The sequence below is a fragment of the Gouania willdenowi genome, chromosome 7 (assembly GCF_900634775.1).
Source record: "Gouania willdenowi chromosome 7, fGouWil2.1, whole genome shotgun sequence".
In the NCBI taxonomy this organism is placed as follows: Eukaryota; Metazoa; Chordata; class Actinopteri; order Blenniiformes; family Gobiesocidae; genus Gouania; species Gouania willdenowi.
Genome location: NC_041050.1, coordinates 9,890,006 through 9,903,859, shown reverse-complemented (window position 1 = coordinate 9,903,859; position 13,854 = coordinate 9,890,006). Strand labels below are relative to the sequence as shown.

The 13,854-nt window shown below is 38.3% G+C and overlaps 1 protein-coding gene across 1 annotated transcript in view; it reads right to left on the bottom strand.

Annotated features, from left to right (window-relative positions):
* The window catches only part of LOC114466579 (protein phosphatase 1 regulatory subunit 12A-like), a 30,522-nt gene that overhangs the window by 2,021 nt on the left and 14,647 nt on the right, over positions 1 to 13,854 (bottom strand). The window contains exons 7-12 of the mRNA XM_028452118.1: positions 8,615 to 8,631; positions 8,371 to 8,500; positions 6,927 to 7,031; positions 6,727 to 6,777; positions 6,559 to 6,609; positions 306 to 548 (exon numbers count right to left, since the gene is read on the bottom strand). Coding sequence (XP_028307919.1) covers positions 414 to 548; positions 6,559 to 6,609; positions 6,727 to 6,777; positions 6,927 to 7,031; positions 8,371 to 8,500; positions 8,615 to 8,631 — 489 coding nt within the window. The 3' untranslated portion in view covers positions 306 to 413. The remainder of the gene's footprint in view (positions 1 to 305; positions 549 to 6,558; positions 6,610 to 6,726; positions 6,778 to 6,926; positions 7,032 to 8,370; positions 8,501 to 8,614; positions 8,632 to 13,854) is intronic.

Sequence of the window (13,854 nt, the reverse complement as noted above, 5' to 3'; positions counted from 1 at the left end):
CGTTACGTCCAGAGTCCTAGATATTTATTCCTAATGGAAAGGAAAAAGGGAAGAAAAAGCTCCCATAATGCAATGTTCTTGTCATGTGAAGCATCATGCAACATGAATGTGGCTAAAAATACACTTCAAAGGAGGCTTTGCAGGAAATGATTTGGGGGGTGGGGTGAAGCAGGGTGGCACTCTGATGCCATGAAGGGTTAAAAGGAATGCAACATATATATATGTATATGTGTGTGTATATATATGTGTATATATCTATATGTAGGGGTTGAAGTGTGAGCATCAGCATAGGGTGCAGGACCTGCCTGAGACGAACACAGAGGAGGATGGGGGGAGCTGAAGAAGCACCAAAGGGAAAAAAGGAGGGTAGAAGTTATGAGGAGAAGAGGAGGGGGTGGAGACGGCAGGTGATCTCAGAGGTCTTCCGTCTCTGGCATGGAGGCGGTCTCAGAGGCACGAGCCAGGGCTCGCAGCATGGCTCTGTTCTCTGCTAGGAGACGCTCGTTCACCCTCCGCAACGTCTGGACCTGAGCCAGAGCAGGAAAGGCCTGCACAGAGGAGGACAGGGAAATACAGAGATAGAGAGAGGGAACGACAGAGATATCGAGAATAAAAGACAGAGATAGAGAGATTGAACGACAGAGATAGAGAGAAGGAACGACAGAGATAGAGAGAGAAAAAGACAGAGATAGAGAGAATAAAAGACAGAGATAGAGAGAATAAAAGACAGAGATAGAGAGAGTAAAAGACAGAGATAGAGAGAATAAAAGACAGAGATAGAGAGAATAAAAGACAGAGATAGAGAGAATAAAAGACAGCGATAGAAAGAGGAAAAGACAGAGAGAGCATGCAGGGACGCAGGCCGTGTTGCAAAGACAGTATCCTTTACTCATAAAGCATGCATTACCATCCATCACTATAGGAGAAATAAAGTAAAATACTGATGTAAACTACAAATAAAGGGCAGGTGGTGAGATGCTATTACCATATCTTTGTAACAACAAGAGCACACAGAAAGTGCAAACCTCTACTAAATGCCAACTATCTTTGGTAACACTTTACTTGTAGTTTTATAAATAAAGGCTGACATTACGCTGTCATTATTATAACATGACATTTGTCATTAGCATGAATAAGGTGCCATGATAGCTGTCATTAAATGTCGTTTGTTACCCTAAACCTTCATAACCCCAAAACCTAACCTTAACTTTAACCCTAACCACTAGATCCCTCGACACAACCCAGAGGTCGGTTACCTTTATCAGTCAAAGACAGTGACGTGCCGTGACCACTAGGGTTGGGTAGACACGTTGCAAATCGAGACCACCAATGACAATGTTTCTGCTGGCAAGTGTTAATCAAACAAAATCAACATCATAAACGCCATTAAAGACACATAAACAATTATTTAATATAGCCTCCAAACTCTCCCAACAAGATATATCTCAGGATACAGCAGCACATCCGTTGTTTGTGTTGGAAACACAAACATGGTAGAAAATGACAACAACTCAGAACAGCCTCAGTGAGGAGCATCCACAAAGCCAATTCTTCCTTTTGTTCCATTCACTGTGGAAAGTACGATACATTTTCTGACCTTTTTTTTGCTGAAGATCTGGTAACTCAGGCGTTGGTCTCCTATCTTTTAAAAGTTGTTGTTTTTCCTCAAAAAAAAAGGTATCTTTATTGTCTCTAGCGCTGTCATCCTTCCTGTAGTGTTATCCCTCCCACTAGCAAGAGAAAGTGGCAGCGGCCACATTATATCAATTCACTAATGCACTGTGAACGTACGTATAGCATTTAGCAGAGCACTGTTACGTCCAAAGGCAGCATAGCTTCCTTTTTACGTAAATGGTTTTCATCTTGGAGAACTGACTGAGCATGCGCTAACACATAAAAACATGCTATGGGGCCAGAGGCAGAGCAGCAATGTCCTTTTGGGAGAGGGCGTGGCCTCCTCCTGCTTTACAGCGGAGTGAGACCGTGCAGCGTCTTTGTCGTACCAGGAAATAGCGCTGTTTAGTCATTTGGGCTATGAAAAGCACAAAATGCTGACACTTTCAAACTTATAGGTACTGTAGGCATTTGGAAATTGAAAAATAAATCATTTATAACTATATTATAATCAAAATATCAATTCACCCTTGGGGAGGAACTTCCTACCTTGCCTACCCTGACTGCACGTCACTGGTCAAAGAGTCATTTGGATCCGTTTACAACAGAAAAGAAAGCAATAGGAGTCACAAACTCTTTTAACAAGCGGGTCGACTCTGCATGTGGAGGAGAAAATGGAGTGTGGGGGAAATGGGGGGGGAGACTTGGAGCAAGGCCAAAAAACAGTAAGAAATCCATACAACTCTGACCCAGATTGGAAAATAATAATAATTTTGCCATCAAAAGCCCAGTCTGTGTTGTTTTTTTTTTTTTTGTTTTATAGAAGGAAACCAATATTGAGATGTCACTAAAGCCAAAAAAAATTTGTTTCAAAGTCACTGACAGGTTTTGTCTGAGACTGAAACTGGCGATTTGTGTGAAACTTGCCTCTATTTAACTGCTGATTATGGAAGAACGAAACAAGCAAAATAAACTTTTTTCGCTGATGAAAGTAGAGACTCTAATCTTTCAAAATCTGATTGTGATAGTACAAAATATTCTGTGGGTCTTTAAAAATGAGTCAAAATGCTTTAAGATGGCTGGCAGTGAGTGGGGTAGCTGTTCTGAAAATGGATGGCAGTGAATGAGAAATGAAGATAAAACTGCATACAATGTTGTTGTTGTTGTTGTTTTTACCTTTATGCTGTAGATAAACTATAGTGTGATGCATTTATGAAATCAATCAACTGCATTAGAGAAAACCAAGTTACATTTGTGTATGTAACAAAAATGTTTTGAACTCCGGGAAAAAAAAGACTCTTTGTTGAAGATTATCTTTAAATAATATATTAAATGTCCATTTGAGTCATTCTTGTATTTAAGAACTAAATGCTGAACTTCAGTTTTATGGTCACTTAGCTAAAATGTGTGGGTTTGAACTCTGCGAGGGTTCTTTTTTGAAAATCTTATGACACCAACTCTATAAAAAAAAGAAGTCAAAACTCCTTCATGGGGTATGGCCAGGATAATCCCCAAAAGGTGATTCGGTGAGATTTAAGTTATATGGACAGTGTTTGAGTCCTAACCAATATACAGTAGATTCCTTCCAAGTTAAAGTCTGAATCCCCCTTGATGAATAAATTCACACACCTGATTTATTTTCTTCCACAAAGCCACAAAGGAGTTACAGCAGTGGGATGAAAGAGCCACATGTGGCTCTGGAGCCATGGGTTGCAAACCTTTGACCTAACCTAAAAAATGCCAACATAGCTCCAAAGGTGTCATAATTTAGCGAATGACACTTTTTGACAGCCTTCATGACACCTTATTCATGCTAACGACAGATAATGTCAGCCTTATGTATAAAACTTCCGGTTAAGTGTTACCATATCTTCTTTGCCAGATATTTGCAGTTATTATGATACAATGGTCATTCACACTTTAAAGCAGACATAGGCAACTGCGGCCCTTGATGTCATTTTGTGCGGCCCCCAAAGTTAATGAGCAAGATTACTCCAAAAACACACAAAATGATGAAAAGAAATACGCAAATTGTCCCCGAAAAGCATTCAAAATGGCAGAATAATACACAAAGAAGGCAACAAAAAAAACACACAAGATGACATCAAATGAAATAATGAAAAATACTTGTAGACAAAACAACAGAAACACACAAATACACAAAACAAAAACAAAAAATATACAGAATGACGGAATACTCAACAACAAAAATGACAAAAAAGCTCACAAAACAACAAATAATGACAGAAACCTACAAAACAACACAAAACGACCACAAAAACCTTTTGTTTTCTGTATTAACGCTCAGACTGGTTCTCATTCTAAACGATGACATCAATGTTGATCATATGGCCCTCGGAACAAATAAAATTACTTTTTTTTGTAAAAGTTGCTCATCTCTGCTTCTAAGAAATTTAGATAAACCATTGATAATGATATCAATGGTTCCCATGTTTGGTCCAAACATGGGAACCCAAATTTACTGACATACTTTTGAAGTAATCCTGCTAACAGACAAACAATCAAACAAAAAAAATAAAAAAATAAACGCCAGTGAAAATATTACCTCTTTGGCTGAGGTGACAGGATTTTAGCTGATAGAAACTCCCAAAAGCTAAAACTAAAGTGTATTTCAAATATCAGATATACACAGGAGCCATATGTCAGTCAACGGAATGGAAAACAGTCATTATCCCCTCTTTAGTTGGCTTGTCATTGCAGGGCAAACCACTGTGTGGCTCAGCAGAGACGTTTGTGGTTTGACAAGATTGTTAAGGCTAAACCACAAAACAAACATAACATACGCGCGCGCGCGCACACACACACACACACACACACACACACACACACACACACACACACACACACACACACACTAGGAGCTAGTATTATACCATGCCACTCAAAGACAATGTTTGTGGAGGTAAAAGTCACCACTTGTGATCCTATTGAGAGGCACTCCACAAAACTCATTTAAAAATGCTTGTGTTTTTCACCATATGTTTTTTTTTTTTCTTTTTTTGTACACACAAATATATTACACTCTGTTGGTACATGAATAAAACATTAAACGATGATTCTTTGGCGAAATGCCCTTCATGGTAACAGTGTGAAAAAGAAAACAGAACTGAGAATACACAACAATCAGTGCTCTTCTCACTCTGATTTCATAAGATATTCCAACACATTTGCTATTTATTAAATTTTTTGATAACACTTTATTTGAAAGGTTTTACATAAGGCTGACATTACACTGCCATTATTATGATATGACCCTTGTCATTAGCATGAATAAGGTGTCATGAAGGCTGTCATTAAGTGTCGTTTGCTAAATTATGACACCTTTGGAGCTATGGTGTCGTTTCTTGGGTCAATTCTCTATATATGTTATTATTTATTATATATATTTATAATAATAATAATAATAATAATAATAATAATAATAATAATAATAATAATAATATCATCCATCCATCCATTTTCAGACCTGCTTTGTCCTATTTCATATTTCAGGTTCACAGGGGTCTGCTGATGCATATATATATTCTTTACATTTCTTTATAGCTCCAAAGGTGTCATAACATAGTGAATTACCATTAATGACAGCCTTCATAACATGCTAATTCATGCTAATGACAGGTGTCATGTCACCCTTGTGTATACCCATTCAAATACAGTGGAACCCATTTTTCACATGTGAGCTTTCATTCTTTTTTCGTCATGTGGCAACAACCAAGTGGCTCCCCCTTGTGGAAAGGACTGAGATGAAACCAGTAAACGAGTGACTGTGCCAGTGTACTTAACTCCATCATATTCTACCAAAAAATTCTTTTTAAGAATATGGTGTCCACGCGTGTAAAACATGCTTGAATCGCTCACAGGAGAGCATATAATGTGAGGTGATAGGCAGGTGTCAAACACTCCTCTACAACTAAACCACTCACCATCCCCCCTCCCCATGAGACAGCCCACCATTACGGCTGGTACCCACAGCGGAACCGCAGTGGGGCGTCCTGCTGAGGAAACCATGAAGATGGTGGTCAGATGTCTTCCAACAGCACAGCACAGCACATTGCAATGTGTTTTTAAAAAAAATACATTTAAACTATGATTATTGTGTCGTTTTCACTTGCACCAAATACTGTGATCACTCAGGCCTGCAATGCTGTGTACACACAGATAGGAATGTCCCACAATAGCAGGTCTTTCGCTCTTGGACGGGGTTTGGTATTTAGCTGGAATTAGGTCACAATGTTCACCCCGAGAGTGGGATAAGTGGAGCAGGGAAGAAAAAACACAGGCCAGGCTTACAGTGGCCCAACAGTTTACTGTGTGTATAATAAGGCTGAAGCATCAACCTACGGTCCAAACGTACCTGTCTCACTTTACCCTTCAGGGAGGTTTTCTGGCTTTTATGCCAGTTTTGGCTTGTAAAGTAAAACTTATTACCGCGCTTTTCTTCTTTCATGCATCATTTCTATGAATCTTCAAGGAGACATGAAACGGGCAAACACAGTCATCGCTGTAGCAAACATCCCAGATTGTTGCCATAGAAACAGACAAACACAGACAAAGATACATATTTTTCATGCACATACAGTTTTTTTTTTTTTTGGTACAATAGAAAGTAACAATACCATGAGAGTAAATTGGATACAATGTGAGCTAATAATGAGTTAGGACTTGTAATGTATGTACAGTATATTTATGTGATGCACAAACTCAAATTGTAAAGTTGTTTTCTCAGATTTCTCAGTTTTCTCAGATATGGCATGGACACAAAGCTGAAACAATAGGATATTTATGGGTTGTGCGAAACCAAAAATGGATTCATATGAAAGGACCTTGAAAAGAAAAAGGGAAACACTCATTTGTGATCTAAAAAAAGATGCCTTTTTAAACCAGTGCAGGGTTTACCTATTTATAATCTGGTGCTGAACTGACCTTTATTTCTTCCTCCATGTCCGATACTCTTTTCTCAAGACCTATTTTGTCCTGTGAAAGAAAACAACAAACAACTGAAGCTTAATAGCAGAATAAAGTCATGGCAAGTCATCGGGCTAGAATTCACAGCAGATTAAACCGTTTTTATTACGGCACAGAAAAACTCACCCTTTTCTCCGATTCAAGTGCCGTTGATCTTTCAGACATCCTCTCGTGCCTCTAGAAGTAAGAGGTAAGATGTTATGAAAAGGTGACTTTACTCTGATATTAAACTGTGTGGTAATGTATCAACTCTGCAATATTTGGATGCGGAGATAGTGAAACATTATGACAGCAGGTATCATTTTACTTCACTTTTAAAATTATACCTGATTGACTTTCTCCAGCTGCGACCGGATCTTGGCCAACTCTTGTTTGCTCTCCTGCAATCTGGACTTTAGCCTCTCATTTTCATGTAAAGCTTCTGCATACATCTGAAAATATTTGATAATACATGCATGAAAATTATTTTTAGTTATACAATTGGCTTGCTTCCAAAAGTGTAATAATCTCATTATTTGGAAACCAGTGATAATTATGTCCACTTTCACCCACGGTCTTGGAAACATTGAGAGCAAACGATATGGTCCTGGTTTTGCTATGTAGGGTGGGGGGAATCTCAAAATGCTTGAAGTATATGGAAAGCCGTTTAATATTTAATGTAAAATGTGCCTATGAAGAGTTAACATATCTCAAACACAATATTATTGGAAAGGAAAAAGACCTAAGGAATTGGCGTTGGACACCGTGCTTTTGTTTGGCTTTAACCCTGGACGCACTTACATATTTACTCTGGGTACAACCTTTTCAACCCAATATGAATGTAGAAATAAAAACAAACCATAACACTATGGTATGCAGTAGATTGTGTGGAATCTTTCTAATCTGGCCCTTCTCTGTACCACCCATACCTTTGACGATATGTGACGTTTTAATATCACAATATCTCGTTCCACGATATATTATTCCACCTTTACTCAAACATCATTGTACTGAGGCAAAACTTTGGCACTTTTCCCATTGGAGTTAATGGGGTACGTGATTTTGCAAGGTCATAGCGTCATTTCAGATATCTAAAACCAACAATAAAGAAAACTTTAATTGATTGGCGTAAAAGATAACTTGAACTGGATTTTTCAATGGGCAAAATTATTTTTGCAATATCTCTTTCGCACCCCATTGACAGTAATAGAGAAGGTAACACATTTGGCCCAAATATATACATTGTAGGTGAAAACATAAGCATGCTTTTATTTGACTTTAGCTCTGGGTTTATATCTGGATCAGCAGGAATATACAGAATAAAATAGACAATTATGTAAATAAGACCAATTTCACATAGTATTTAAAGTGCAAAAAGTGCAACTTAAAAAACATCAAACTAGAACAGTTTACACAGCCCAGATTAAAGAAATGGACATGTTCTTTTCAACAATATTAGCATGTCTGTATTTTATGTCTCCTGCAGTTGGAAAGACACACCCTCTTATAATGTTTTACACATCTGTTGTTAGGAAATAGTTGTAAACTTTACATTTTCCACACTTGTTTTAAAAATGCACCAGCACCATAGATAGTTTGCACTGTAGTCATTTGTTGGAAATAATTGTATACTTATTGGACGTTTGGTTCTATTAAAGTTTGTCTAGAGCCATTAATAAATCCCATAGTTCTTATTTCTTTAAAGAGACACTGATGATTTATTCATATGAAACCAGGAGAAATCAAACATCGTTATCTGACCCATGTTAGGTTAAAGTGAGGTGACAGCACCTTCTTATAGTCTTTGGCAGTGGAGTCTGTGTCCTGTTTGCTCAGACTTGACAGCCTCGTCTCCCTCCGTGTGTATGAGGTGGTTCGACCCAAAGGTCTGTCTGTTGCACTTTCGCCACTGGAGTCGTATCTGCCAACCGCAGAGACATCATGTAACGTCATGTAAAGACAAGAGTGTGCATATTAATATTTTTTGGAAGGTTTACTCCTATAATAACGAGGTAGGAATCACCCTTAAGCTTACCTTGAGAGTCTGTCATGCTGAAAAACAAAGACAGAGTTGTGTTAGTTTGATGACTTGGCTCCACAGGATGAGAAATGTACTTGGGAAGATATTCTGTCACAGCTAGATCTAGATCTATTTGTTTGATGTGGGTAAACAAAGGCTCAACAGAGAAAAAAACAATATCTACCCTGACACAACAGAGAAGTAGAGAAAATGCCTTGTTTTTCCTGAGAGAAGAGTTACCTTCAGAAGAGCAATATGTTCCCCACAACTTTGCACTGCACTGACAAGGGCTACGAAGGTCAAATCTCCCTGCTGAGACTGAGCCGGTCTAATCTTTCAAAATAGGTGGCTGCCACGAAAAAGCCTGAAGCGATGGATGAGATCATGACATTAAAAATAAAGTCCTTTGTGATGAGCCACCGTCTCATCTCAGGCCAGCAGATCTTGGCTTCAGCCAATGATTGCACAAGTTATGGACAATGCCAAGTTGGCTGATGTGTCACTCTTTTTTACATGTTTTATTCATGTTTTACATAACTGTGATGTTGCTCAATCGATTGCTCCAATGGTTTTTGAGTTTACAAGTAGATGTGGAGTTCAAGTTAGGCATCAAACTGAGGAGAAAGGGGCATTTAAGTCAGTCGACTTTTATTGTTTACATTGAGTTAATCCCTTACACTCAAAATCTACCCGGGCTCTACACAGGGCTGCTTACTGGTCCTCAGAGATGGGTCCAGTTGCCCCAACTAAGCGACTCAATGATCATAATGATTGGACACGAGTAAATAGACAGCCTTTTTTATTCTAAAACAAGAAAACACAAACCTCCGCCAAGCACCAAATCTCTTCTTTGCCAGATATTGGCAGCTATCTGGATCAATGATCCTGATCATGGTATATGATTATCACACTTAAAAGACTTGGAACAAATGTATATCCCCATTAATAACAATTAATTATAGATCCACATGTATGGACACCAACATTTCTTCAAGAAATCACAATAAAATGCACAAATCCGGATCCGATCAGGATGAAACTCAATGGGTTATAATTGAGGAACAAACCTGACATAACTGAGATACATTTCATAAAGAATTGTCTATTCCCAATTGAGATATTAATTTGTGAAATTTTGCCAAAGATGAGCAAAAATAGTTTTTTGATTTTTAAACTAATACAGAATCAGTATATTGATCTGTTTCCTCCCCCCTGAAAAAAATCAATGAATTCATAGGCGTAAAGTGTCTTTGGTTAAAAGTTTGTCAAAATATGCAAGTACTTTTGATGTAATCCTGCTAACAAACAAACAAAAACATAAAATGGTCAAACTTTTACTTCCTTGGTGAAGGTGATGAAAGATGTCTATTGTATTGCATTTCATTTAATATATTTCCTATCACAGCACATCTTTTTTTGTAATGTACAGTGACCTGTCTGTTTCAGGGGCGGCACCTGATCCGTCCAATCAGGTTGCAGCAGCAACTCATACAAACTCAGACAATCATCAACCCCAGCTGCATAAAATGTATTTTTGTCTGTTAAGAGTAAAAAATGTAGGCTTTGTTTAAAAAAATATATATAAATAAATAAATAAAAAACATGTCACATTTAATTGTGAAGAAAAGGGAGAAAGGACTTCACACTTTCTCTTAAGGGTAACTCGGAGGTAAAGATTTGCACTAAAATGTGAAGCAGATGTTTTCAAAAAGCTTTGGGAGTACAATTTATGCCAAGAGAAGCAGGTATCACCACGATCACATGCGGGGAGCAGGGGGAATATTTCACGTCATAAGTTTACATAACTGAGCCAGTGCTGCCTGTCCTTATGTGGTCATGTACTCTAGCAGAGCTATCCAGGAAAAAACAGACCTCTATGACCTCTGAGGAAAAAAAAAACCGGCAGAGAACAGAGCCAAGACGAGCAGCTCTCACCCACTCCCATCACCGTCTAGGGAGATTCCTCGATGGGAAGCTAAAGTCATCCTTCAATCGAATGAGATGCTTTGGCTGCTTGGTTGCATGCGTATCCAAACTCTCCGAAGATAAAACTATTTCACAGAGAAGGATTTGTTTTTTCCAAAAAAAGGACATTTTTTAGTGTTTCCTTGATTTGACTGTGTGGGGATTACAGAACTACATATTTACGGATTCGAGGAAACCCTGACTAATGACTACATCACATCCATACAGAACTGAAAAAAAAAAAATGCAAGCCTAGTTCTAATGGCAGCTGCTGCAACATGATTTCCATTTTGGGACGAATTAAGATCAGACTGAGCACATGTAGGGCAGAATGTCTAACAACAGGGTGACAAACTGGTGTGAAAAGAAAAAGAGGCCTGTGAACGTGTGTTTGCTAATAGGCATGTTATGAATTCAACTGAGTCCAGCTTTGCAGCTTTGCCAGGACCAACAACTGCTCAAAGCATCGGCGTGCAGTGATGGGGAGGGTGTTGGGTTCAGGGATGTGCACACAAAGTATGTCAGCATAAATTCACAGCCGCAGTGTGAATGTGTTAATAGTAACGGTTTGAAGAAGCCAGAAGGGGCGAAAAAAAAATGAGTGTGTGCAAGCGTAGGAACGCTTTCATTCAACTTAATTCTATTTATTACCGGTGCCAAGGAGGTCATTTTCTGACCTGCGTTTAATTTGTTGTTTGTCCGTTAGCAGGATTACGCCCAAGTTATAAGTTTGTCAAAATCCTTCACATTTGACTGGAAAGAATTTGACAAATTTTTAACCAAAGATAAACCTCATGCCATTGAAGATTCCATTATATTTTAGAGGGAATCCAGAAAATTTACTGAATAAAAACATTCCCTGTCTCTCATCATTGGCAAAATTTCAAAAACTCATATCTCGCAACAAAATGTACCAATTTTTATGAAATTGCACTCAGTTATGTTGGGTTGGTTCCTCAATTACTCCACCAAGTTTCATCCAGGTTAGATCCAGATTACGCATTTCATCACGGTTCATTGAATTGGTATTGAATGATCACAGTACCATGTTTGGGATCACTGATCCAGATAACTGCCGATATCTGGCAGAACAGAAAGGATATTTGGCACTTGGCAGGGTGCTCTTGTTATTATTGTATTTCACTATGTACCATGTTACTTTGGATCAAGTGATTCAAACCTAAAAACCACTCAAGATAGCTTGTGAAATCTAAATGACTAGGTACGTTTTGAATGTTTAAAATTCAATTTTCTTTTCTATACCTCCTTGTACAGGGTGGCGGAATGTACTGGGTGCAGACGTGAATTGCACCCAGGTGAACCCATTAATGGAGAACCTGCAACATGCACATCCACAATGTTAAAACATTTGTTTATGGAGATAACCATGAATCAAAAAATTTCAACAGATCTAACGTTTTTAAGCTGTCCATCCACATTGAATGAGGTCATCTTTTTACCAGTGCATTCAAAAGTGCTTTGTGTCCTGGAAAACATGTTATTAACATGTGTTTTTACCACAGTGAAGTTCTGATTTTCCAAATAAGATCTGCCAGATGTTACGCATTGGCCAATAACGCAAAATGTTTCTGTTTATTTGTTTCCAAACAGCTGAACCACACATTTTACTCAAAACAACTGGATTACTATCAAAGAATATCCAAGCCTCCCCATGAAGAATTCTGTCTCATAGGAAAACTCTGCCAATTCAGATCACACTGACATCATGGAAAAGTAATGCTTGAGACTCACCATGAACACATAGAAAGGAAAAAAGGCTGACACCTCATAAAGAAAAGCCAAAGAAAATCTCTACTATCACCGAAGCTGGCAAAAAAGCACAAGAATGAGAGAATCTCTGGTGTCGTATGACATTTTTCTACTATTTCACCAATACGTCAGTACTAATTCTCTTTCTGTCAAAGGTAGCACAGCTCAGGATGTTGAGTAAACACACAAAACCAAACACCCACAATAAGTGTTTTGAACAAAAACATGTGAGGAAAAGTGGAAAGAGCAATAGGAATGTTTTACACTGTCATTTTTCTACACAATGTGGTTTAAATGTGTCGTTCAAGATAAAAAATAAAAAATAAAAAAACCTGAATCTGTCACATGGGTTATGAGATAAGCTGAACAAATATTTTATCAGGCATGCACATCTGCACTGCTATGTATACTAAGAAATGACTCTGATCTTGTCGGTGATATACACTAACATTTCCTGTTTAGTGGAAAAAGCCACATGACAAAACACACAAAAATGGATTTGTCACTTTACTTTAATTATTTGGGTTTTTCCTCAAATATCCATCTATCCATCCATTTTCTGACCCGCTTGTTCATTTTTCAGGGTTGTGGGGGTCTGTTGGTGCCTATCTCTAGCTCTCAATGGGCGTTAGGTGGGGGTACACCTGGACAGGGCGCCAGTCCATCGTAGGGCAACACACAGACAGAGACCACTCACACTCTCATTCACTCCTACGGGCAATTAAGAGACTCCAATCAACAGTCATGTTTTTGGATTGTGGTTTGTGTACCTGGAGGAAACCCACACAAGCACAGGGAGAACATGCAAACTCCACACAGAAAGGACTCAAGTGTGCACAAGGCGGACGTGCTAACCATGCCACCGTGCACAACTTTTTTTTTCTCATATATGTATAATAAAAATTAAGATATGCACAACTTTTATAAATACATTTATCCAAAATATTACAAAACTTTTGTGTGTTAAACTATTGAATTTAATTCATTTGGAAAATGTCAAATATCTGTTCTAATTAACATTTAAAACCATCGTAAAAACCCAACTCTAACAAAACCAATTCAACCAATAACTGTGTCAAAAATCTAAAAAAAAAAAGTGAAACAAACTTTAAAAATATATATATAAATGACTTAATGCTAAATGAATATAAGCCACACTCGGTCATATTTGTACGTATTTTAAAAGATGTGCTCCTGCAGGTTATAAGTGCTTACTCTGTAGTTTTTGTCTGGATGGGACGGAGAAGTCGGCGGAGAATCCGACAGTGCTTTCCTGCTGCGAGTCAGATCTTTAGTACGAGGGTAGTAGGTTGACATCTCCTTAATCTCACCCCTGGACACTCAAGTCAACTTCTATACAGTCACATAAACTGAGGTGAAGGATAGCAGCTGCTCAGATGCACAGATCTCCAACCAGTGGGATATGGGTTTGCCTTGGGAATCCTGTAGCAACAGGTGTGTGTGTGTGTGTGTGTGTGTGTGTGTGTGTGTGTGTGTGTGTGTGTGTGTGTGTGTGTGTG